Consider the following 25,767-nt stretch of genomic DNA (forward strand, 5'->3'; position numbering starts at 1 on the left):
TGTGGGCCTAATCGCTCTCATGAACACTGATGTCATCATCAGAGACAGAAACGGGATATGCTGTCATCTTATCTTATGCTTTGTAGTAAATACACTACATGGCCAAAAGTATGTGGACACCTGGACATTACAGCCGTATGTGATTGTTGAACGCGTCATTCCAAAACCAACGACACTGCTATAACAGCTCAGTGTGAGGAACAATACTATATCATATGACATAATTCATATAATTATACTCAGATTCAGAAAACTTGACTGTCTGACATGGCAGAAAATCATCTTAGACGTGGCTCAACATACAGTGCAAAACAAACTGGGACAGTAAACATACAATACGTATGCCTTTACAACTTATACAGGATAGAAATTCAAATATGTGTGCAAAATGGCATAGTGTTAGTGTGGGTCATATTATTTTTATTTTTTTTTTTATCTTAAATGTACTTTCAACTCTCTTCTGTTTTGATTAGTTTAGTTTTGGATGAAATTAAGTATAATGCTTTTTGCCACCGTTTTCCTAATTATCTTTTAGTTAGTTTGAGTTTTTTTTAATTAATTAACTGTATTTCAAATTTTTCTGTGACGTAGTTTAATCAACATCTGTTGTTTTAAATCAATTTGGATAAATGTTAAGCTCTTAATTGGCCTTTGGATAGTTTGATGTTATAATACTTTTTTTGAGTACTTTTACTTTTGGTACTTTGAGTATATTTTGATGCGAAAGCTTATGTACTTTTACTTAGGGCTGTGCAATTAATCAAATTTAATCGCGATGAATAAAATAATAAAAATTGAATCGAGAAAAGCGATTATTTTGCCCATTACATTTTGCAAGTAAACTCTTATTTTGTTTCGTGTTCTGAAGGGGAATTCAAAAAGTTCAAACGGGAAAAGTATTAAAGGACAATTCCGGCGCAAAATGAACCTAGGGGTTAATAACATATGTGTACCGAGTCGACCGTTCTCAGGGATCTGTTTTCATGGTAATCGAATGTGTCTCTAGCTTGAAACAAGCTAGCGCAAACCGGTGATTAGCTTGTAACGCTAGCATTCGGGGCAGAGGGTAAATCGCTATTTCTATACCACTAACAAGGCGTTAGGGTCCCTACATGTAAACCGAAGCATTGAGAACTTTGTAAGTGTACAGACAGTTTATTAAAAAGATAGATTATAAAGACAGTAGCGTTCATGTATACATGCGGGCGCCATCTTGGGAAACAGTCATGACCAGTAGAACGACGAACGGCGTGCAGCGTTACAAGCTAATCACCGGTTTGCGCTAGCTTGTGTCAAGCTAGAGACACATTCGATTAGCATGAAAACATATCCCAGAGAACGGACTCGGTACACATATGTTATTAACCCCTAGGTTCATCTTGCGCCGGAATTGTCCTTTACGGGAAATTTCACAGTTCAAGGTGTTTTCACTTTTGATTTGTTCAACTGTTTTACTGTTTTTTAAGTTCAATGAATGCAACATCTTTTCCATAATCAAGCAGCACTACTTAGTCAACTTTTTGAATGAAGGACTTTTGCTTGTCTTCACTGTGGTATTGCTGATTTTAGTTAAAAAGTAAAATATCTAAGGAGTTCTTCCATCACTGGTGTCTATATACGTGTGAACATACAGCACATATATACTGTATATACACACTACAACAGTTATTTACTGCGCTAGACAACAAAATGAAGGCTTCATGAATCTGTAAGAATTAACTAAAAAACATATATGACTGACCTTTGCTTCTATTTGGCGATAACAGGAAACTCCGTAGACACACTTCATGTCTTCATTTAGGGGCGGCAGGTGAAAATACACAGTGTCTGCAAAAACAACATGATTACTCACATTATGTACAATATCATGCATATTTTCGTACAGAGTATCCATCATGAGCATTTTGCAGCCAAAAGAGACAATTCGCAGAAAAAAGCGTGCATTTGGTACGACATCTGTAAGTCAATTCAATTTCATTCATAGTGTCAAAGCATAACAGAAGTTATCTCAGGACACTTTACATATAGAGTAGGTCTAGACCACACTCTATCATTTACAGAGACCCAAGATTTCCCTCCAAAAGCATGCATTTGGTGCAACAGCGGTGAGGAAAAACTGCTATTAAACAGGCAGAAACCTCAGAGAGAACCTGACTCTCGGTGGGCGGCCATCGGCCACGACCAGTTGGGGTCTGTTTGGGGATCTGTCTGTATTTGGTTATTTGGTTTGGTTGTTTAACCCACCTACCTATCTAAACCACTAACCCTGGTCCCTGATCCCTGCCCACAGAGCTGGTAGCTCTGTAGCTCGGAGGATAGCCAGTCGGACCCTCTGTTCTGGCTGACTGGAGGTCAGCGGCAAGGAGGCCTCCAAAGACCAACTGCTTTCGCAGCGCCCCGGTCTCTACCTTCAGGCAGGGAGGCCTCCAGGAAAAAACTACGGAGCCCCTAAGGGGACATGACATGACTTTTTTTTTTTTTCCTTGTGAGCATGAGACACTTTTCTTGTGAGCACGCAAAAGTATCTCGTGCTCACAAGAAACCAATCTAAGGCTAGCAAAATGATGCTACTAAAGTACTGCTAACGCCATGTAGATGACACTGTGGGTACGCGATCTGTGCTGCCTGACCGATCCGACACGCGCACGCGCAAAATGTTCGCGCATACACAGATGATAATCCTGTTTTACGACTGCACGATCCGTTCCACGCTTGCGCGCCTTTGCACCGCGGGAGTGTGGAGGAAACTGAAGGTTTGCAGTGACAGAAAGACGCCAGACTTCATTACACATGTAACCAAAATGGTGTATGTTCATGTAACATGTAACAACTCCTTTATTATTTTGGATTGGCAACCACGTAAACACCTCGTAATGCATAGCCTAAGCTACATTTAAAAAACATCACAACATCACCACACTACATGTCACAAAAATAACAATGTCGCCATGGCGTAGTACACGGACGTCGATATGCGGTTTTGGATCAGTGACAATAAGTACTTAATTTAAATATCTTTATAAAACAGACGCGCCGTGAACTGCATAATGAATAACATAAAATGTAGCCTACAAAAATATGCCGCCTGGCCGTCAAGTGTTTCAACGCATGCGTGATACAAATACTGTAGGGAAACCGTCACGTTACTACACGCATATCGGATCGTGCAGGCAGCACAGATTGCGTACCGACAGACACCATCAGGTACATTTCGTTGCGTTTTCAGGAAGATTGATACCTCCTCGGCAGCCATTCTGACTGCCACTCAGATTGGTTTGTCGTGCGCACCAGAAAGTATCTTGTGCACACCAGGGGGAAAAAAAAAATCCCCATTTCCCTTTTAAAAAAAAAAACTCTGGGAGGAACAGCTAAAAAAAAGAAAAAAAAGTAAATGCCACAACTCTCAGCCTTCATTCTATCTGAGGAGAGGATGAAGAGCGTTTTATAATGTGATTTATAAAGATCTGGTCTGGAAGAGACGACAACGGAGCCACAAAGGTTAGAGTAAGCACATCAGAGATTATGCAGAGGCTGGCGGAGAGGCAGGGCCAACAGGGCATCTGGACCCAGGCCACAGCTGCAGGACGCCAGAAACACAGCCTTCAACTCTCGGCTTTAAGGTTTACATTAGGGCTGCGCCATATGAGGAAAATATGCGATAACGTTGTTGAATATAAATGAACATTAAAGGGATCACAGTTCCGCTGCTTTCAGTACTTCTGCTAAAATACAACAAATTGCTTGTTGAATTCAAAACAAATGACAGGAAATTATTTCCAGCCTTCTTTTATTGAGCCATAGGCATAATTTACAAGGGGGGAATAATCATAACTGGCCAGTGCCACACCCCAAAAACCTATTATAATTCCCTTTACATAAATAAATACATTTGCACTATAAATTGATGCCGAAAAGCCACAAATCGTTACAGAAAAATTCACCAGAATGCAGAAGCTGAAGTGAAAATTTTGCTCAAAAGTTGAGATCTCTATATGACAATATAAAAACGATATGTTGTGCAGCCCTTGTTTACATCCACACGTATAGAGCACGAGTTGATTCTGCTTTCTGAAAGCTGCTTCTAAAAAAAGGTGCATGAACTGATGAAGCAGGTAAAAAAAAAGGAAAATTAAACTGAAAACAGAAACATAAAAGACCAGCAGACGCTGATTTGTCTCTATTTATTTTTGATTGAGATGTCGCGAGAAAAATCGGAGAGGCTGTAACATTATTAAAAGGTTACGAAAGCAGAGAAATATAAATCTTGTGAATTACTGGATCATTTTTTTACCATTTAAAGCCCCTTAAATGTACTTAACCCTGTAAGGCACATGTGTCAAACTCAAGGCCCGCGGGCCAAATCCGGCCCCTTGCAGATTTAGATCCGGCCCGTATATCAATTTGGGTTCACAATAAATTTTGGCCCGCCTAGTTGTGCGCCAAACCAAAAACACAGGAAAGTGTTTTTTAAACTGCAATTACCTGAAATTCAAAGCAGAATATGGCAGATTTGCCGACTCTGTCACTCAGAAATTCCCCCAGGAGCAGAGTTTTCATATTCAGGCTGTGAAAATGGTTGTTGTTTTTTGCTTGATTTGCTAAATTCTATGATGGCTAAGGAACTCTTTTGATGACTTCTGTAGGGCTTCATGTTAACAAAAAGCGTACAAAAATGTCAGAAAAAGCAACACATTTACAAAAAGGTGACAAATGTCTGAGAAAGCCACAAAAAAGTCCAAACAAAAACAACAAAAATGAGGAAAAAAGCTACCATAATGTAAAAAAAAAAAAAAAAGTGACATGCAGTAACAAATGCACGTCAATAAACTCTACATGTCTGGCCCTTGGTGTGATTCTCTTTTTCCAGTGTGGCCCTTAGTGAAAATGAGTTTGATGCCCCTGCTGTATGGGCATGTTCACATATCTTCTTAAATTCACCTTTTTAAGGTATTTGCATGTGTTTCATATCACGATGTTCAGAACAAACTCAGCTTTCCCTATAGTGAGCAAATGTGTAAAGAGATAATTTGCCGCTAAAGCTGAAACGTTGAAGTTGGCTTTTTTGAAATTCCCCAAATCTCTTTTTGAAAACAAGCCTTAACCTTTGTGTTGTCTCCCTTCGACCATGCAACTTAGTTTTTCTAGTTTAGTCTAGTCGTTCTAGTTTTTTTTCAACCTTTTGGTCGTCTTTTGACACTTTTGTGGCTTTTCCTGATGTTTTTGTCACTTCTTTTCAACGTTTTTGTCGACATCTTCTGTGCCTTTTTAAAGTTTTTATGGGGTTTTTCCCAAATTTCTTGAGCTTTTTCCGACATTTTTATCACTTTTTTCAAGGTTAAAATCAATAAAATTGAATAAAACACCCAAATTCAATGAAAGTAGTGAACTGATCTTTATTTTACTTGTGAAGAGCTTGTAGGGAACCATCCACATTACGTTAATTTGGTTGAAAGAAACCCAAATTTCTGATAGGCCTATAGAAACTTTTTGAAAATAGGTCAAATTTGACCCGAGGACAACAGGAGGGTTAACTTATGATGTGTTGTACAAATTGTTTCGGTGCTTGAAATGAGTTTACCAAAGTCTTAGGCCATATATGATTAAAATAGTAAATAAATGTTTGAAATGAAATTTCTTATTGAGTAGGAGTTTTGTCAAACATTGTTTGGACGCGCTGCTGCGTTTTTCGTCCTCAGAGGGTTAAACAACGAATTGTTCTTTAGGGCTGTCCAGAATCACCTCGTGCAACGGCAGGTTAAATGACAGAAAAGAAGCGAGCTGCGAGACCAAAACCACTCTTAAATTACTGCAGGAAGTTACTGACAGGTCTAAACAATGAAAAAGAATGAACATAGAACAGCTGCAAAAACCAAAACATGACAATAATTGTGTTGTCATTGAGGTCCAAAGAAACAGTCTTATTTAAAACAAGGCGTGTGTATTGATGTGATGATTGTGTTAGTCCTTCCTTGCAGTGTATTCCTGTGTAACCACCACCCAGTTATATCAGCAGTGTGACTGCTGGTTTTATGAGCACTGCAGAGGGAGTCGCTCACATTATTGTGTTGTTGTTTTTTTATCAGCTCTGCCCGAGCAGCAGAAACAAAAAGGACACAAATAATGAAGAAATGCACGGCGGGTGATCGAAGGTTTTCCTACATTTACAAATGCACAAAAAGGGCACAAGAGATTTCTGCAAGAGGGATCCGGAGCTGCTTATGTTGTTTAAAAGCAGAGATTTTCTCTCCTACGTTCAGGCTGATGGATGCATCTTCTGCTCTGGGAGCTTATTCTTGTAACATTTTCAACTTCTTACACAAACAGTGAGCTGACCAACAGAAAGCCACCGCAGACAGAAACTCGCCCGTCCTGTAACAACGGTACAATAAGATTGTTTAATGGGTGTAGCTGTTAACAGTTGTACTTTGACTCAGTTCCTCCTGTTTGCCTTTCTCAGGACAGCAGTGGTGAACCACAGGGCCGTCACATGACAGCCGCCACAACACACACGGGACACTCACAGGGTTTAGCGAGAAAACACAGGCAGCTCCCTGTCACCGCAGAGTCCTGCTATCTCTTTACAGCCTGGATACGGGTTCTCGTCTCAAAAGAGACACCTGCTTCAACAAAATCAAACAGACTAAATCTCAATTGCAGCTGTTAATCGTCAGCTGCCGTGTGAGGATTGCGTAGTAATGGAGGAGTCCATGCTTACGCAAGGTAACGGAACCCGATTTGTTCCGGTCCGATCCCCTGACCACTCGAGGTCAATGCCTAACCTCAACCAATCAGGCTGCTTCATAGGGCGGTACTTGCCTAGAAGTTGCGTGGGATCCATAATAATGCGTGAGGATCTAAAAAAACATTTCCGGACTTCGTTTTTGCACCTTTTCAAATATTCAATAGCAAACTCAAAGTGCCATGCTTCCACCAAATAGATGCATCATATTTTGAGATACACACTACACAAATATGGATGCATTGATTAAGGAACAGATTCATGATTCATGCATTTAAAAGTGTCAGAAGTCAGTCAGAAGCCAAAAATACTGAACAACAGTTTGTAGTAGTCACAGGCAGGATGCTACAACACCGAGAAGTCATTACGGTGGCAACTATTTTTTATCTTTCTTCAGGATGATCATGAAGAAATATGGAGTTCGTGGTACAAATCTACCGATAACGTGCACGTGCGTGAATGCGATTGGACACCTGTAGACAGTAATCAAAGCAAAAAAACACCTTCACCTCCTCTGCATGTTTGATATTCTCTATTCTTTGAAGAAGACACTGCACATTGAACATTAATCAAAGATAAGACAGCAAATAGCAGAGCTCTTTGTAGTAAAAGATGCAACAAAAAAAAAAAGCTGCAAAAGATGAATCATGTGATGAGCCATACAATAAATGTCCCTCACAAGTTCCAAAAGACCAAGTCGACACATTCACATTGCTTGTTCTGTCCGATCAACAGCCCGAAACCTAAAAATATTCTGTTTACTATCATAGAAGACAAAGAAAACCAGCAAATATTGACACATGAGAGAGAGAAAAAAAATAACTAACTGATTGATTCATCATTTCGGTGTCACCTAAACATTTAAAAAGAGTTAGTGCATTAATAATGTAGAGATTTACATTGTTTTACAATTACTTCTCATCTAGATTGATTTAAATGTACTTAAGTCTACATCCATGATGTTCCACTTCTGGGATTGCGATTTCACTCATTTCGGCTGGATATCCGTTACCTTGGGCTTTCTTTGTGTTGTAATTCTAAACTCCGGTGGATTTGTGAGGACTATGGTTACCTGCTCCTCAGATCTCTGCAGGGTAAATCCAGACAGCTAGCTAGACTATCTGTCCAATCTGAGTTTTCTGTCGCACGACTAAAACAACTTTTAAACGTACACATGTTCCACCAAAACAAGTTCCTTCCCGAGGCTATTTTTGCAGCGGCACCGTCGATCCGTACGGCACTCAGCACCGCCAAAGACAACTGTGATTGGTTTAAAGAAATGCCAATAAACCAGAGCATGTTTTACTCCCATCCTGGAATGCTGTGTGGACTAGCCAGACTAAATGTACTTAAATGCAGGATATAGAATTCATTCACTCAGCCTTTACACATGTATATAGACTTTATTGTGCCAACCGACCATAGTCTCTTTGAACTATAAACGCTGTGGGCGTGTCGTACCTTCCTGGTAGTTGTGCGCTCCGTCAGGAAGAGCCAGGAAAGGCAGGTACCTCCACTCCTCCGGCAGCAGGTTACTGTCATGGCCCTCGTCTGGCATCAACGGCGGGTACGAGAACTCAACCTAAAGGGGCGGGGGCAGAAAGTCAGCGTGGTTTAACTTTACATTTGATATGTTGCTTTAAAAAAAAAAGTACTTTAATCCTATATGTCTGCCCCATCTCTACTTATTATTTGTCATATTATTTGAAAAGAAATCAAGAATGTAAGAAGTCCAGTAAGCAACTCTTGGTATTCAACAGCATTTATGTTAGTTACTCATATATTTCTATACAGAGAATATCAGTCAGTTCAGTGTATATTATACATGTATTACAATACTTGTAATACTTTCCTCTTTGCAGAAACCTCAGCACTGGGGCTAGTCTGAGGCTAATGTTTTGATCTCATCGTGGTAATAAAAGAAAAGTCAGAGTCAGCAGGATTCATGATCCTCTGGGTAGCATGAATATAGGCTGTGAATTTCATATCAATCCATTCCATAGTTGTTGAAATAATCAGACGGTCGCTAGAGCTATGACACTAACTAGACTAAAAAAAACAAAGAAGAACCACAGTGAAAACAAGTTTTCTTTTAAATGTCAACTGAGTTCAGTAACGCGTTAGTATGTGAGGAAAGAGCTTTTCTGACGTATCTGTTTACAATAAACAGGGCCATGCTTGACACTGCCATCCATCAGTTCACTCCTGAAATATTTCAAACTTGACACACAGTTCGTCCATTTCTGACGCAGCATTTTTGTCGCCCAGCTTCAGAAAACGGTAACTTTCCCATTACAGACTAAACAACCTGTGTTGCATTATTATAAAATCTTATGTCAGAGAGATTTATATATCTAGTATCTGTTTTTTTGTCTTTCATGGACCTCACTATGGCACCACTTACATCAAGAAAAAGCTGCCTGTGGGAAACATTCACACCCCCGTTGCTCTCACACAAAGCCCAGCCTCCTGCCAGTGGTGACAGTTAAGAGCCTCCTACAAGAATAACCTGAAGATCCTGAACGTGTCTCTCTCTCTCACACACACACACACACACACACACACACACACACACACACACACACAAGTGAAAAACATGTATCTCCAGATGTGTTGATGTTGAATGTTTGTGATAAACGGAAGGACAAAGTGTTCCAGTAGTATTAATCCAGAAACATCCAATATAATAGGAACACACTGACGGGGAACATTTTACTGCACTATGAATACTTTTACTTTGAGTACTTTAAGTACATTTTGCTGAAACATAGTTATAAGAATAATAACAATGCAGGACTTTTGCTTGTGGCGGAGTATTTTCACAGTGTGGGTTTATTAATTTCCCTTCAGTAAATGATCTGAATACTTGCTCCACCACTGCCTGTGTCTCTTCAATAAGCTTCCTGCCAGAGAAACGGATGGGTGGCAGGTGAATAAAAGAAGGGGGTGGGGAGGGTGGGGGGGTGTGCATTGTTAAAGATAGGCTGAAAGAGAAGGAGACAGACGGATTACAGAGCCAAGAACCCAATCTGATACCCAGCAGGAGATCTCTGACCCCTATCAGATAACCTCCTCCACCACCAGAGAAAACAGGCCCGGAAACCTCATACAAAGAGTGTGCGCTGTCTGCTTTGCTGGCTCTCAATTTGACATCCCAAAAAAAAAAAATGTCTGTTTTATCTTTCGCTCGCTTATTCAGCAGCTGCTTCCAAACCCGCTGAGTCGAGTTTAACAGGCCACGGAACGACTCGACAGATGGAGAGCAGCAGCAACAACACGGGGGAGGAACAGCTCGGCCTGTAAAAAGGCCGACCCCTGTAAAGAATTTTGAAGAGGAAGAGGCGATAATAAGAGGATGCATTAGAGGTACTTATTGGATTGGATTGCATGGACTTTACTGATCCCAAATTGGGACATTTTTTTGTGCTACAGCAGCAAAATATCAGACACACACACACACACACACACACACACGTACATACAGAATGTACAAGAAATAATAAATAGGATAGAATACCAGAACAAATATTCAAAAAATAAAGATACAAAATACAAAGGAAAGAATGTACAAACGTATATACAAGGTGGGAATGAAAATGAACGACTGAAATAGTATTTATAAAGATGCAAGTTAAACCTATGTTTGTGCAAGTTGCACTTAGTGCAGCATTATGCTGAATGGCTCACATTTGCTTCAGGGGGCAAAAGGCCAACCTGAAAGTGAGTGTCCTGTCTGAATTGTTAAACAGGTTTTACAGGAGCAATAAGACCAGAACCAAAAACCCTGCAAGCTTTGTCTGTGGGCGTGTTTCTGTTCAAAAGAAATCAAACGTTTAAGGATGACTTTAGATGTGATTGTTGTTCCGATAAAAGCAGGTCAGTCCGTGGCTTTGCAAGTGGATACTTGTATAGTCTATATCCATGACGTTCCACTTCCGGGACTGCTCCGTTTTGTTTGAGTTGGAATTCTAACCTCCGGTGGATTTCTGAGGACTGTGGTTACCTGCTCCTCAGATCTCTGCAGGGTAAATCCAGACAGCTAGCTAGACTATCTGTCCAATCTGAGTTTTCCGTTGCACGACTAAAACTACTTTTGAACGTACACGTTCCACCAAAACAAGTTCCTTCCTGAGGCTATTTTGCAGAGGCACCGCGGCTTTTCCTGGCGCTTAGCGCCGCCCATGACAATTGTGATTGGTTTAAAGAAATGCCAATAAACCAGAGCACGTTTTTCTCCCATCCCAGGAATGCTGTGTGGACTAACCAGACCTTCCTCCGCAGCGCTGCGGAGGAAGGTCTGGCAAAGCGAGACTAATACTTGTATAACATCAGTGTGATATGACAGCAGATTTTGTCTTAAGAAGTATTGGCGCTGTCTGAAAAATGTCTGTGAAACTTTTCAAGTACCTAAATCTGGCATTGAAATTCCATTCTTCACCAGACAATTTAAAATTTAAATAATATTTTATATATAAAAATACATATATTTTGTTCATCTCTCTTCAATTGTATTGCTGCAAAATGGGATTGTCAAGCAGACAAACTGACCAAAAACACATATATAATAAAAGATTGATACTTGGCGTCTGTGTATAGTATTGCCACGGAAAATCTAGCGATGCAATACTGTATCGCACCCCTATTGTCAACCATACAATATCGCCGCAATAGTGACATTGAGGTATTTGGTCAAGAATATGGTGATATCTGATTTTCTCCATATGGCCCCGCCCTACTAGAGCCTAATCTGACGCCTTTGAATGTCTTGTTTTGTCCAACCAGCAGTCAAAATTCTCCAGAGGTTCCGTTTACGACGATCAAAAATCAAAAACAAAATCCTGATTTTTGAGAAGCTGCAACTTGGGAATGTTCACTTAAATGACTCATCATTACAGGATCTCAGATACTGTATTGTCACAGGTCTGAAAACACTATAACCAGCCGTTATAATAACATCGTATTGTGGTGTAAATACTATCTTTATTTGCAGTTACAGTAAGCCAATACTATGTTGTGAAAGTTTTAGTTGTTTAAGCTTTATCCATTCAGGAAGTTTCATTGAGATCGATATCTCTTTTGCTAAACATTGACCCAACAATGACAAATATTAGTGGGAGGTAGAGCTGGGCAATATATCAATATTATAACGATATCGTGATATGAGACTAGATATCGTCTTAGATTTTGGATATCGTATGACACAAGTGTTGTCTCTCCTGGTTTTATAAGCTGCATTACAGTAAAATTATGTAATTTTGTTAACTTACCAGACTGTTCTAGCTGTTCTATTATTTGCCTTTACCCACTCAGTCATTAAATCCACATTACTGATGATTATATATCAAAAACCTAATTGTAAAAATATTTTGTGAAAGCACCAAATATCAACCCTACAATATCGCCGCAATATCGATATCGAGGTATTGGGTCAAAAATATTGTGATATTTGATTTTCTCCCTATCATCCAGCCCTAGTGTGAGGTGTATCAATCCGTTTGTGTGAGCTGGCTACTATAGTAGAGGTGCAACGATGAATCGCTTAATTGATTAGTTGTCAACAATAAATTAATCGCCAACTATTTTGATAATCGATTAATCGTTTGAGTCATTTTTTTATTAAAAAAAAATAAGATTTCTCTGATTCCAGCTTGTTAAATGTGAATATCTTCTAGTTTCTTCTCTCCTCTGTGACAGTAAACTGAATATCTTTGAGTTTTGGACAAAAGAGGACATTTGAGGATGTCATCTTAGGCTTTGGGAAACACTGATCCACATTTTTCACCGTGTTTTGACATTTTTATAGATCAAACAACTAATCGATTAATCGAGAAAATAATCGACAGATTAATCGACTATGAAAATAATCGTTAGTTGCAGCCCTATACTATAGCTATATACCTATAGCTCAGATTAAATACTGTAAGCACCTAAAATATCCTCACCTTGTTGATGCAGGTGCTACATTAGTCAGCTCTATTTGACAGATTAATAACAGAGAGGAAAGATAAATACTGTATCCAGGAGAGCAAGCTGCAGCCTGCAGTAGGAGCAGAGCCTGCTGTTGAATACACTGAACTGGAAAGATGCCTAAATTGACAGCAGAGCCCAATGTTACATAACCCTGAGATCCCAGAGCAAACAGCTGATGCTGAACTAAAACCTCGCTTCCATGTCTGCGTGTGAACACTTTATCATCACTCCTGCAGGGGTTTTGCATGCACCGTCAGAGGAAAGACAGACTCTTGTCACTGAGCTGGGTTCAAAATAAATCCATAGAGAAACATAGTGCCAATGTGCCTGTATTATGAGTTCACTATAGGAAGCGCTAGTTAGCTCCGTTAGCAGGGGTTCACGTACCTGACAGCCCTTTTTGTGGTGGAATCCAACCACAACGATATGCAGCACCGGTCCCTTGAGGTCGTCTCTGCCGTGAGACTCCATTCCACCTCCCGCCGGATGTTTTAGTCCGTCCCGTGTGGTTAAGAACTCAGGGGTCGGATGTAAACACAGCCAACAAAGCTCCCCACCCGGAATCTGCAGCAGACAAGACAGGCGGACAGAAGCACAACACCGCGGCGCGGAGAGGATTCTCTTCTTCCGCTTCGTCCCAAGTGCGTCAGAGGAGGAACGGAGCGAGAGGGTTCCCTGCAGCGCACTTCCGCCTCCGTTAAAAGCTTTTGGGAGGCAAAGCGAGTGATATATATATATATATATATATATATATATATATATATATATATATATATATATATATATATATATATATATATATATACAATGTGGCATCATCTGTTTCTACGATCATTCAGATAGTGGGGTTCTTGAGTATCTAATTCATTTCATGATTCTGTATGCAACATGTTATATTCACAAGCAGACGTTTTCTAACTCATCTCCTAATTTTGTATCTTTTCTCATAGAATTTAAATCTCTACTGAAGGCACTTAGAACGTCGGATAACAAAAACGATTCTGTTATTTCTTCGTTTATTTTGCTTTGTATGTTGTTTTTTATTTTCATAAGGTTGTAAACTTGATGTTCACGTGCTATTAGCTGTTTACCTGATTCTCTGTATACTGAATTTTGTCAATAAAAAAAAAAATTTAAATAAAAAAGAAAATATATATATATATATATACACACACACACACAATGTGGCATGAATACAAGCGTTTTATATATTATATAAAATGTAAGGAATCGGACTTTACACTTTAAAAATTAAAAAAAAAATAATAATATGTGTTTTTATTTCATTTTATTAACAGAACAAAAGTATAAAACATATGTACGAACAAAACTGAATAAATCAGAGATAAAGCCAGGGTATATAAAATAAACCATTTTATAATAAATAAATAAATAAAATGAACTGATAAGACCAGAGATAAAGCCAGGGTAGACTAATAAAATATAAAATAATAATAAACAAACAAAACGGATTAAAAAGTCAGGGTATATAGCATTCATTGTTTTATAATAAATAAATAAATAAATAACAAATCGAACAAAGCTGATTAAATCCAGGGTACATGAAATACATTGGTTTATAATCAAATAATAAAACGCGATACACCATGTACACATACATAGCCTATTTAATAGTATTTAGGTAAAGTAATATTACCTTCGACCACTGGGACCTAACCATAGACAGTATATAGGACCTAACAGGCCACCGAACCTGTGGGGGGGGGGTTATCTTGACTCTATCATCTTTGTTGGAGTCAAAGGATAACGTCATGTATTGACCACCCAGAACAACCAGCGCCATCGTGTGGAAATAGATTGACCAACATAATTTAATCTTCGGATGTCTATTCCATTTCTGTTATTTCTACTAAGTTGTGTATTTTATTTAGTTTGTTTGTGTTTATCCCGTAGATTTCTGATAAATGCGAAAATGTACGCGTTCGGATAACCGTTCGATGATGCGAAATCGATGGCTTTCGTCTGATTTGTGACGTTCTTGTGTCGATTGCTTCTGACTGACTGCTGCTCATTGAATGAACATGGCGGCTACTCCAGTAACAAATCCGTCACAGCTGCTTCCACTTGGTTTGTAAATTCTCATAAATGTCGACTTTCTCTTTTAATTAGCTGATTGTGAATCAGTATCAAAAGTCAGAATGAAGTGTTTGGAGTTCGAGGCGGTAGTTCATATATTACGTTTTGTTAGTTAGCGTTAGCACCATGCTTCCAGAAAGGCGCATGATTGGAACTAACGTTAGCTGTCTTTGCAGCAGATACTAAGGCATTTTTTATTTTATTATCAATTTGCGTATAATTTAATTCCTAAAAGGTCCTAGTGAATTACTGTACAACTTGTCTCCTATCAGGTTTAAATATATTTCTTTGTTTTAAGATGTCACAGTCCAAGAAAGGCTGTTATCAGACGTTACTGAGTTCAGTCAAATGTTATGTATGTTGGACTATCGGTCAGCTATGTTATTCTCACTATGCACATACATTTACTACATTCATGTTTACATTCAGCTTATCATTTGCAATTACTGTCTTCCACACATTTATATGACCTTATTTCACATTATATTATGTAAATATGTATCCCTATATTTTAACTTGCACTTTTATGTCTTAGATTCGCATATTTTTACTTGTGATTTTTTAATTTATTTTTTATACTAATTTAATTAGCATTGTTGGAAGGAGCCAGAGATTTTCACTGACGATGACTGCTTCTTTCATTTTTGTGAATCTGACAATAAATAACTTTAGAAAAAAAATAACCAGCAGATTGATAATGAATATTTATCTTTTTTTTGCAGCCCAAAATCTGATGAAGCGAAAAAACGATTGTTTTTATTATATACACTACTAGTCAAAAGTTTGGGGTCACTTAGAAATTTCCATTCCTCTCCATTATAGACAGAATACCAGCTGAGATCAGTTGCATTGTGTTTTTTTAACCAGGGCAGCAGTTTTCAGATTACATCATGTGTTTACATAATTACAAAAGGGTTCTTGACTGTTGTAGAAAGAAGTGGCTGATCTTTAATGCCATATCTACATTCTCCATTATCAGCAACCATTCATCCAATGGTCCAGAGGCCCATTCTGTTTACTAATCTGATATCATTTTAAAAGACTAACTGAGAAAACATTTTGCAATTATGTAAGCACATGATGTAATCTGAAAACTGCTGCCATAGTTAAAAAAAAAATGCTACTGATCTCAGCTGGTATTCTGTCTATAATGGAGCAGAATGGAAATTCTAAGTGACCCCAAACTTTTGACCGGTAGTGTATTCATCTGTGACTAGTGTCTCAGTTAATACATTGCTCATCATACAGTGTTTTGTCAGAGTTAAGCTGACATCTCCAAATGTCTTGGTTTGTCTGACCAGTAGTCTGAAACCAAAAAATATCAGGTGTACTGCTATTTCTACTATATTATACTACTAATTCTCTGTTCCGTGGTGGTGATGGCATACATCACCACCACCACCACGGAAGGGACACATCAACCAATGTGTCCCTGAGCAAGACACTTAACCCTCTGATATATAGCAATTGTAAGTCGCTTTGGATAAAAGCGTCAGCTATAAATGACATGTAATGTAATACGTTAATCAACTAATCATTTCAGCTCTAATACAAACAGGATTTCCTACGACAGTGTGCGACGTAAGAAATTGAGAATTGTGCGAAAAGAAATTAATAGAAAATTGCTGGATCTTTTAATTTCACTTTGTTTCTAATCTTTCAGAGCTTGTGGACAAATGTATCGGCTCCCGAATTCACATCGTCATGAAAACGGATAAAGAAATCGTCGGCACCCTGCTGGGTTTTGACGACTTTGTCAGTATCCTTTCCAGATTTCTTACAATATGGTTTTGCTGTTTTCTCTGAAATTGTCCCAGTTTGCGTCCTTCACTCAGTCTTTTAGACATGGTCCTGGAAGATGTGACAGAATTGTAAGTACTCCTCTTGTTTTTGCATTAATTGCTGTCATTGTTAGGGCACCTGTTGCTGATTTAACTCATTAATATATATCTTTGGTACAGTGAAATCACACCAGAGGGACGGAGGATAACCAAACTGGACCAAATCCTTCTCAACGGCAATAACATCACCATGGTATGTAAATATTGTGCATGTTTGGTATCATTATATTCACGTTATAGGCTCACAGGTGTATCTTAAAGTGCTCATATTATGCTCATTTTCAGGTTCATAATTGTATTTAGAGGTTGTACCGGAATAGGTTTACACCATATTTTTGTTGTACTACACATTGCTGCAGCTCCTCTTTTCACCCTGTGTGTTGAGCTCTCTGTTTTAGCTACAGAGTGAGACCTCTCACTTCTGTTCCATCTTTGTTGGGAGTCGCACATGCTCAGTAACTAGGTAAGAGGCTCGTTCGAGATGAGCCAGGTCTGTGCAGAATCGATCACCAGCGATCGGCGCCCAGTGCACGCCGGTTAGATTTGTGTCCGACTTGATCCCGACTTGCTCTGACGTCACGCACACGTGGGCAACGGTACCCTCACGAGATCAAGGCGGCCGCAGGTTTGAGACGCAGGCAGCGCAGTTGCTTTCCACCGACTGCAAGACCCAGGCGGACCCAGGGCATGCTGGGAAACGCCTGCCTCTCAGCTGATTGGTTCAGAATCGACTCAACGTGATGACGTTTTACATAAACTTTTTACTGTTTTTGAATTGGAGGGATTTTAATTGCTATTTGTCTGATTTAAAAGGCTTATTGTGTACAGAACACGTGTTGCGTGGCTGATAGTGACGTTTAGAAGTCAGAGAGACTAAATAAATAAAAACAACTGGAGACTGTACAAGCTGATATATGGGTCTGATAGGATTTTATTAAATCAGAATCGGACCTAACAGGATGTGTGTGTTTCTGTGACTTCCTGTTCAGCCTGAAGGCTGCTGGAAACAGCTGGGAACTGTCCGACTTGTCACCGCCCCCTGCTGCTGCCGCCTGCTCTCGCCGCCTTTACAGGCGAGGCGCAGTTCATCTCGTACGAGCCTATTATAACGTGTGTTACAAACGCGTTTGTCTCTGAAGTAAAGGCTGGACTACAATAGAGCTGTTTGGAGCAGTTTGTGAACAGTGGTTACGTCCCCTTCTTTTCTTTTGATAATTTTTTTGGGGCATTTTTTCCCTTTATTAGATAGTGACAGTGGATAGACAGGAAAGGTGGGAGAGAGACGGGGGATGACACGCAGCAATAGGCCGCTGCAAAGGACCCAGCCCACATGGGGCGCATGCTCCCACCGGGCGAGCCAGGGGTCGCCCCGATATGTCCCCTTCTAATGCAGAAGGCGGTTCTGGTTCAGGCTCTAGTCATCTCATGTCTAGACTACTGCAACTCCCTCCTGATTGGCCTGCCTGCATGTGTCATCCGGCCCCTGCAGCTCATTCAGGATGCAGCAGCTCAGCTTGTCTTCAACCTCCCCAAGTTCTCTCACACTACACCACTTCTCCGCTCTCTTCACTGGTTACCAGTTGCTGCCCGCATCCACTTCAAGACACTTACACTTACTTACATACAGGACCACGAACGGATCAGCCCCAGCTTACATCCAGGACATGGTCAAACTATATACCCCAACTTGCCCCCTCCGCTCTGCATCAGGCTATGGCTATGGTATTTTAAAGATGGAGGCGCTACATGGCGGCCTACATTCGAGCGACTCGCCTGTATGTATTCTGAATGATTCTAAATGGCAGATTCTACACTTAGGAAAATACTTTGATTAGTTGGTGGAAGTAATTACACATGAATGAGCACATTTGTGAAAGAACAAAGGGGTTTTTGCTAAGAACCAACTCAAAAAATTACACAATGTAGGTTTAAAGCTAATGTACTTGCACTTAATACTTGTTGTCTGGAGTTTGCACCTTCAGGGTTGAAAGCACTTAATTGGAAGTCGCTTTGGATAAACACGTCAGCTAAATTACATGTAATTTAATGTAAATTAAAAGTGTTTAGTGTTGGAGACGGTAACTCCCTTTTAGGATGGACTTTTTCACTTTGTAAACCTATTATATGCACACAAAAAAAGATATTTAACACAATAAAGGGAAAAAGCACAATGAGCACTGTATACCTTCACACAACCTGTTTCTGTGTTTTTCGACCTCCACAGTATGATTTCTATATCATATATTTTCTTTCTTGCAGCTCATTCCTGGAGGAGAAGGTCCTGAAGTATGAGCTGAGAATCATCACCGAAGGCTGAGACAGATTGGTGTTGTGGATTTATGCTTTTCCTATGTTGTTCCTTACTTTATCACGTTATTGGTCTTCCCCCTTTGATTTTGAGGGAGGGAAATATTTTTGTAAGATTCCTAATTGAGTATTTGTTATGAAATAGTTCAATTACAAGTATATCGTGGATCACACATGACAAAAAAAAACTTTCTTTTTACAAATAAAAAAAAAAATGTCTTTATTTGTTTCTTATTTTTAACTCCTAGTTGTACAACTTAAATTTAGTGCATGTGTCGGTACAGAACCAGAGTGTTTTCATACAACAGCAGATTTAATAACCCTGATTCAGTTATTTTTGAGAAGACTGAGTAAAAAGGTTGAGTAATGCGCATGCAGCATTACTGAACAGACAGAGTTGATTAATAGGTGAGTTGTAGAATCCGTCCCTCCCGAACATCACCCCCCCACCCCCTCCTCCAGCTTCAGTACATGGAAGGTTTCTCCTCTCCTTTTGGATTGGTCACCTTTTCCAGATTCTTGCTGATGATGTCGTAAAGCTCGGCCTACAGTGAACAGATAGAAAAATGTGTTTATATATAAATATTTTTTTATAGTATAGTTATCGTGGTCAATACTTCTGACTCTGATCAGTCCGACTTACGTAGAAGCCGCGAATGTCGAGAACAATGACTCTGATCTCAGAGTAGATGGCCTCGTCCTTCTCGCGGACCAGCGAGCGGTAGTCCATCTGCAGGTAGAGAAAGCAGAGTTCAGGCTATTTCTAATAACTTTATCAAAGCTTTAAAGATCAAGGCTGGTCATTAATCAGCCTTTCTGGTTCCTACTGAAGACTTCCAAAAAATCCAAGCGTACCAAAATGCGTCATTACAAATCAGACTAGTTCGATTCAACCAAACTAAAGGCTGTCGGTGTGAAAATGCCCTAAAATCCTTCAAAAACGGCTCACAAATCTAGTTTCATTTCAAAACTAAAAAATGTCTAGTTTTTTAGGAAGGAAGGAAATAGAGCATTTGTCGGTGACTACTTCCAGCGGCAGATTAATCCACATTTGGTGCTACAGTGCAGTGGTTCTCAACCTTTTGGAGTCGCGACCCCCCCTAATATAATAAAGTCGGTGTTCGCAGCCAGTGTTGGGCAAACAAACGCCACTAAATGTCGGGTTAAAATGCGTTGTAACTCGCGTTACTGAGATTGTAACGGGTATAATATTACCGACATTTTATTAGTTACAGCAAAAAGGAATAAATTACTGTAATTGCGTTACTTTTGCATCCCCCTCGACAATAAAAGAGAGCTGCGAACCAATGTAAACTGCTGTTTCTACGCGCCTCCCCCCTGCTGAATTTGAGTGATTTTTGTGAATGCTCTGATTTACACATGTAAACAAATAAGGCTTTGCTTTAATGACAGTTTAGTTTTAGTTGTAGCAGCTAGCACCTAGCCCTGTCCAATGTGCTCCAGGCTCTGTGGACCCACCTTCAGACCCGTTTCTGTGTTCCAGCTACCAAACTCACACAGTAATGTAAAAACCATTCCTCAGTCTAGAATATGTTATAACATTTTTTTTTCTCACCAACTATCTAGCGACCCCCAGACATTTTCTTGCGACCCTCTTGGGGGTCCTGACCCCCAGGTTGAGAACCACTGCTCTAGTGAGTATTTGTGGCAACAGGACGGTGTGTGTGGGATTGGGTCAAAATAAACTACAGTGTGTGTGTGTGTGTTCATGGTGTATTTTAATGGGATTTGTTAACCCTTGTGTTGTCCTCCCGGTTGTTTTTACGTTTTTGTAGCTTATTTCAACTTTTTTGTCATTTCTTTCCCATTAACACCAGTATATTCACCACTAGACCTATTTATTTGCGCTAGTTTTACACTTATTTTTGGAATTCATGGTCAATGAAATTTTCTAATTTTTGTGTAAGAAAAAAATCTGAAATGATGAATGATTTTGACTAATGGTTAAGGTCAGAGGAATGAAGGTAATGGATAATCACAGATCTGTCAAAGTTGTGTCAGGATAATGCTATAAAATTGAATACAACACCCCAAATTCTATGAAAATATAGATCTGATCCTTAATTTCCTTTGTGGAGAGCGTCTTATTCAACCATCCATTCTATTTTGGGGCAATTTGGTTAAAAGAAACCCAAATTTATGATATAGAAACTTTGAAAACGGGTCAAATTCGACCCGAGGACAACATGAGGGTTAACAGTGAGAAAAGTGTAGATATTCACCAGACTTCTATAAGAGAAAGACATCGTGAACACTCACCACATGAGTCTCTTTGGAAGCTTTTCCAACCGCATCCCCCCTCTCTGAAAAGTACCTGGATCATTTAACAGAAATGGTTTTAAGGAAAGTCAGGAAATATGTGTAAAAAATCAAAAAAGTCACTTACAAAATATACATTTTCTATAAATTAGAGGTGTGAATCTTTACTGATCTCCCGATTCGATTACGATTATTATGTCAACGATTCGATTCGATATCTCGATGCGTCAAATACATTTTTCTATTAAAGCCATCTAGGATATTTAATTCATAGCTTTTCACGCTTCAACAACAAAACATTCTGCAGTGCTCTAATACTAAATAAATTGGATACATAAAACTACAGCTCTGAGCACATGGCACTTCCTGAATGTGCAAAACCGACAGAATAGAATAGAATATGTAAACAGAAATGTTGTTAGCCATACATTAAATTGTAAACAGAAATAATCGATTATGGCCCCGCCGATTATCGATGCAGCATCGTCCACGATTCGATGCATCGATTATTTGATTAATTTCAACACCTCTACTATAAATTCTGCATTCCTAAATGAAGTGCCGTTCATTGTTTGTCTGCCAAACTAAACGAGACGTAATCATCCACATGCCACAATTTCTATCCAACCTACTTGTTGATGTTGGTCTGAAAACCGTCTACTTTGGTCTTCACTGCAGTGATTCTCTCCAAGATTTTCTCCTGTGGTGAAAAACAATAGCTAATAATTCATTAAAACTTCACAAAATTTGACGGAAATGTGACCGGATGCACACAATGTACCTGGATGGCAACCCCAAAGTCATTTCCATCTTCTATTTTTGGGATGAGGTGCTGAATCCAGCAGGAGACCTACAGCAACACAGCAGAAGTGCGTTTAACTCAAAACGCCATGAACATTTCAGACATGTTGATGTCAACATTATTCAGTGTTTTAGAGAAGTGGCTCAGCATTCATCTTCACAGTGAGAGCGATTCACTTACGGTGATGATGGTCTCTCTAAAAGCAACTATCTCTGGTTTCACCCTCTCTAGAAGCATCATAATCTTCTCATTCCCCTTGATGAAGCCACATTTTGGAGCTGGAGGACAGGGAGGAGACATGAGGCATTTTTTTTGACCTGTCACATGCTCTTATCTTGTGTGCAGATACAAAAGAAAAAGAAAACACTTTACCTTTCTTCTTTTTCTTCTCATCATCTTCATTCTTATCCGTCTCCATTTCCTGTGAGATCAAGTTTACATGTTCAAATCGACAACTATAAGAGGATGAGTTTTGGCATGTATGTAAAACGAGTCTATCTTTATATAGAGGAGTGTTTCTGTTATTTACCCTCATTGAAAGAAATGGGGATGAAAAAAACAGAAACATCTCTCTCAATAATGCAAAAACAGTCCAACAGCACCACAGAGCTTCCGAAATGATCGTACATCCTCAACAAAAACTGATTATAAACTTCACGGAGGATTTATTGCAGGCCTGTTGTATTAGACTGCAGTAGTTTTAGCTAGGTGTACCTAATACATTAGCGACAGAGTAGATTTCAGAATGTCACCGTGTAAGCATACTTCCAACTGTAGTAGTAGTAGTATTAAAAAAAGGTATTAAAACTTTTGACACTACAAGACAAGGCCTCAACACTGGGTTACAATGCAGATGGCAATATACCAGAATGCAATCTGGCTACAGAACAGGTTTCGCTCTATTGGATTAATCTTATTATAGCTCTCACTCCCTCCACCTGTATGTAATTATTAAGAGCTGAATGCAACAAGTTGGCTCAAGCCCTCTTTGGAAGATCGTCACTCTGGTGATGGAAAACCAATAACTGAAAGTAAGGGAACCAAAACAAGTCAACTGCAGCCAGGCTAACGCATGGAAAGTATTTAATCCGCATTTGTGGATTTTATCCCTCCTGTTGTCCTCGGGTCAGATTTGACCCATTTTCAAAAAGTTTCCACATCAGAAATTTGGGTTTCTTTCAAACAAAGTGTCCACAAAAAATAACATGGATGGTTCCATACAACGCTCTTCACAAGTACATTAAATGATCAGTTCACTACTTTCATTGAACGTGGGTGTTTTATTCAATTTTATAGCATTTGAAGAAAAACAGATACAAGAACGTTGAAAAAAGTGACAAAAATGTTGGAAAAAAACCCAACAAAAACTTCAAATAAAGTACAAAGCGCATCGACAAAAACATCGGAAAAAATGATTTTAAAAAAAAGCGTCGTAAAAAGCTTCTCAAAAACGTCAGGAAAAGTGACAAAGGTGTTGAATAAGACGACCAAAAACGTTTTTGACCCAGAAAAACAAAAAGTTGCACTGTCGACTGGAAGACAACACGAGGGTTAAAATGTTATCTTAGGTCACCTAGACCCTGCTAGTTCACCTGGTATGGTGCGTACCATTACGGCTCAGTCCTAACCGCAGTGGCCAAGGTTCGAGTCCGGCTCTGGGCCACTTGCTGCATGTCTTGCTCTCTTTCCTCTCTGTTTCTTAGGGCTCGGTACCAAATTCAATACTTCTTAGGCACCGACCGAATTGCCTCTAAAGTATCGAGAATTGAAAAATGCCTCGTCATTCAATACCCAATAAAAATACCTAAGGAGTAAATCTCATTAGCGTCAGTGAGCCAATCAGCATGCAGCATGCTGCTTCCAAGATCTAATAATGCTTGTGATTGGCTGTCTAACGTTACACGTCGTAGAGATACGCACTAAAAACTCTAAGTTACGCCCAGAGACGGGGCTCACGTAGTAGGAGCTTAAAAATAAAAAATATTTGTGATGTAATGTGTAATGTCATTTCTTTTTGTTTAATAAAATTTGTATCGTTTAGGAACCGGTATCGAAGTTACGGTATTGGTATTGGTATTGGTATTGGTATCGGTACCGGTATCGAATATTTTTGAACAATGCCCAGACCTACTGTTTCTGTCTAATTAAAAGCATAAAATGCCTAAATATCTTTCTTTTTATCAATTCAACGTCCCAGTAGCTTAAAGACAACACACACAACATACACATACATCATAAACAGGATGATAAATAATAAATCCACAAGAATAATATGGACAATAAAAGAAAAGATACTAAATAAAAAGTAAGGTGCTCTATGAGAGTGTGTGTGTCATGGTGGTAGTGCAAGACATAGTAATATAAAAACTATAGCAGTGCCAGGATAAAGTTTAAAAAAAAAGACAGCATTAAATATGGGCATTATAAGGGATGTGTTATATATGGTGTTCCTCAAGGTCTCAGTGTCTTACTGTGGTATTTTGGAGGTAAAAAAACAACAGAAATAGGTATATGGTGGGTCTCTAAGGGTTAAGAGATCTGGCGGTGTGAGATTGGTGGATGGAAGTGGTCTCACCTCTTCCTCCGGGGCAGGAGGGTCTGGTATGGGGATGTCCAGGGGAGCCTGCAGCGAGGACATGTCTGTGATACTGAGGGCATCATCCTGAAAACACACAGACAGATGAAGAGAGTTCACAGGTGAAGGCTTATTGAGCTTGTGTGTTCAAATACTGAACGTACTGACCATCAGCAGAGCATCCAGCTGTACTATCTTCTGGGGGATGTAGTTGGAGAACAGATTCTCTGCCTGAAAATTAAAAAAAGGAAACACTTACAAAACGTGCTTATTTGGAATAAATAATAATAATAATAATAATAATAATAAACAGCTGAATAAATGTGTGTCTCAATTAACAAACCTCATTATACAGGGACTGGCGGAAGATTTCCACCTATGGAAAACAGGTTTAAAACATTACATTTTTCCTCCACAACATATAATTTAAGCTGCTGACTCATGTTACAAAAGCCTATTGGATTTACTTTCGTTTTCCTCTCAGGAGGGGACTTTCCGCAGCTTCACCGAGTACAACTGACGGTTTTAAACCACGTTTGTGCTTAACAAGTCAGAAACTATCTGCATACAATTAACAGTTATTAAAAAGTATTTTAGCATAGAGCTATCACATGTAGCCTACTGTACCTTTGCATTAACAAGAGATCAACTTACCTTCCCTGCACTCGCTCTGCTTATTTTCATTGTTGATTTCTTTGACATGACTGAGCAGACTTTTCGAATTCAGGACAAATAAATACGTCTGTTCAAGTTTTTAAATTAAGTTAGAAGTGTGCAGGTGCAGGAGAGGACCAATATGGCTCGCGAGTGATATTTTTTTTATTTCCTTGTCAAGTTTGCTTTCGATTAGATGTCGCATGATGCAGTTTGCGCCTCCCACTGTCTCCCTCCTCCGCTGAAAGTAGGACGTGTCCTGAGTTCACAGCATAGACTTTAAAAATAGTAAGTAATTTACAGCCTTTAAACTTTAGTTAAAATACAGCAATATTATTATCGTTATTATATCATTTTCTAACAATAAGAATAGATAAATAAATAATATTTTCACTGTATTGACGCGCAGTAAATGCACAAGGAAGAAAGAACAAAAAAAAAAAAAGGTTGCAAACTGCCAACTGTGGAATTTAATTTATGGAAAATAGGCTTTTATCTTTTA

At 39.2% G+C, this 25,767-nt stretch overlaps 3 protein-coding genes and 1 long non-coding RNA gene across 4 annotated transcripts in view; 1 reads left to right on the top strand and 3 right to left on the bottom strand.

The window, feature by feature from the left end:
* The window catches only part of avl9 (AVL9 homolog (S. cerevisiase)), a 33,104-nt gene extending 19,722 nt beyond the window's left edge, over positions 1 to 13,382 (bottom strand). Inside the window, exons 1-3 of the mRNA XM_031285239.2 lie at positions 13,097 to 13,382; positions 8,201 to 8,321; positions 1,742 to 1,827 (exon numbers count right to left, since the gene is read on the bottom strand). Of these exons, the coding sequence (XP_031141099.1) occupies positions 1,742 to 1,827; positions 8,201 to 8,321; positions 13,097 to 13,180 (291 nt within the window). The 5' untranslated portion in view covers positions 13,181 to 13,382. The remainder of the gene's footprint in view (positions 1 to 1,741; positions 1,828 to 8,200; positions 8,322 to 13,096) is intronic.
* Positions 5,010 to 5,564, bottom strand: LOC118494340. The gene is made up of 2 exons (XR_004896465.1): positions 5,533 to 5,564; positions 5,010 to 5,102 (listed from the first exon to the last, which is right to left on the bottom strand). It is a non-coding gene; the product is annotated as an uncharacterized LOC118494340 (long non-coding RNA).
* Positions 13,383 to 14,543: 1,161 nt separating the features above from the next.
* lsm5 (LSM5 homolog, U6 small nuclear RNA and mRNA degradation associated) lies at positions 14,544 to 19,300 on the top strand. Its single transcript, XM_031285270.2, has 5 exons — positions 14,544 to 14,797; positions 16,470 to 16,565; positions 16,650 to 16,677; positions 16,768 to 16,840; positions 18,907 to 19,300. The coding sequence occupies exons 1-5, from the start codon at positions 14,746 to 14,748 to the stop codon at positions 18,937 to 18,939; spliced, it is 282 nt and encodes a 93-aa protein (XP_031141130.1). The 5' UTR covers positions 14,544 to 14,745; the 3' UTR covers positions 18,940 to 19,300.
* Positions 19,301 to 19,402: 102 nt separating this feature from the next.
* psme2 (proteasome activator subunit 2) lies at positions 19,403 to 25,515 on the bottom strand. The gene is made up of 11 exons (XM_031285265.2): positions 25,266 to 25,515; positions 24,955 to 24,987; positions 24,780 to 24,842; positions 24,612 to 24,698; positions 22,409 to 22,457; positions 22,217 to 22,314; positions 22,016 to 22,084; positions 21,867 to 21,934; positions 21,235 to 21,289; positions 19,598 to 19,684; positions 19,403 to 19,499 (listed from the first exon to the last, which is right to left on the bottom strand). The coding sequence occupies exons 1-11, from the start codon at positions 25,311 to 25,313 to the stop codon at positions 19,419 to 19,421; spliced, it is 738 nt and encodes a 245-aa protein (XP_031141125.1). The 5' UTR covers positions 25,314 to 25,515; the 3' UTR covers positions 19,403 to 19,418.
* Positions 25,516 to 25,767: the final 252 nt, after the last annotated feature.

Source organism: Sander lucioperca, chromosome 23 (assembly GCF_008315115.2).
Source record: "Sander lucioperca isolate FBNREF2018 chromosome 23, SLUC_FBN_1.2, whole genome shotgun sequence".
NCBI classification, from domain to species: Eukaryota; Metazoa; Chordata; class Actinopteri; order Perciformes; family Percidae; genus Sander; species Sander lucioperca.

What these genes read in the sequence shown, in the direction of transcription:
- lsm5 (XM_031285270.2), top strand. Translation starts at nt 14,746, where the DNA reads ATGAACATGGCGGCTACTCCAGTAACAAATCCGTCACAGCTGCTTCCA. An exon ending in CTGGAAGATGTGACAGAATT is followed by an intron (nt 16,678 to 16,767) that starts GTAAGTACTCCT and finishes TCTTTGGTACAG; the next exon opens with TGAAATCACACCAGAGGGAC. An exon ending in ACGGCAATAACATCACCATG is followed by an intron (nt 16,841 to 18,906) that starts GTATGTAAATAT and finishes TCTTTCTTGCAG; the next exon opens with CTCATTCCTGGAGGAGAAGG.
- psme2 (XM_031285265.2), bottom strand. Translation starts at nt 25,313, where the DNA reads ATGTCAAAGAAATCAACAATGAAAATAAGCAGAGCGAGTGCAGGGAAG. An exon ending in GCAGAGCGAGTGCAGGGAAG is followed by an intron (nt 24,988 to 25,265) that starts GTAAGTTGATCT and finishes TGTTTTCCATAG; the next exon opens with GTGGAAATCTTCCGCCAGTC. An exon ending in CTTCCAAAGAGACTCATGTG is followed by an intron (nt 19,685 to 21,234) that starts GTGAGTGTTCAC and finishes CTCTACCTGCAG; the next exon opens with ATGGACTACCGCTCGCTGGT.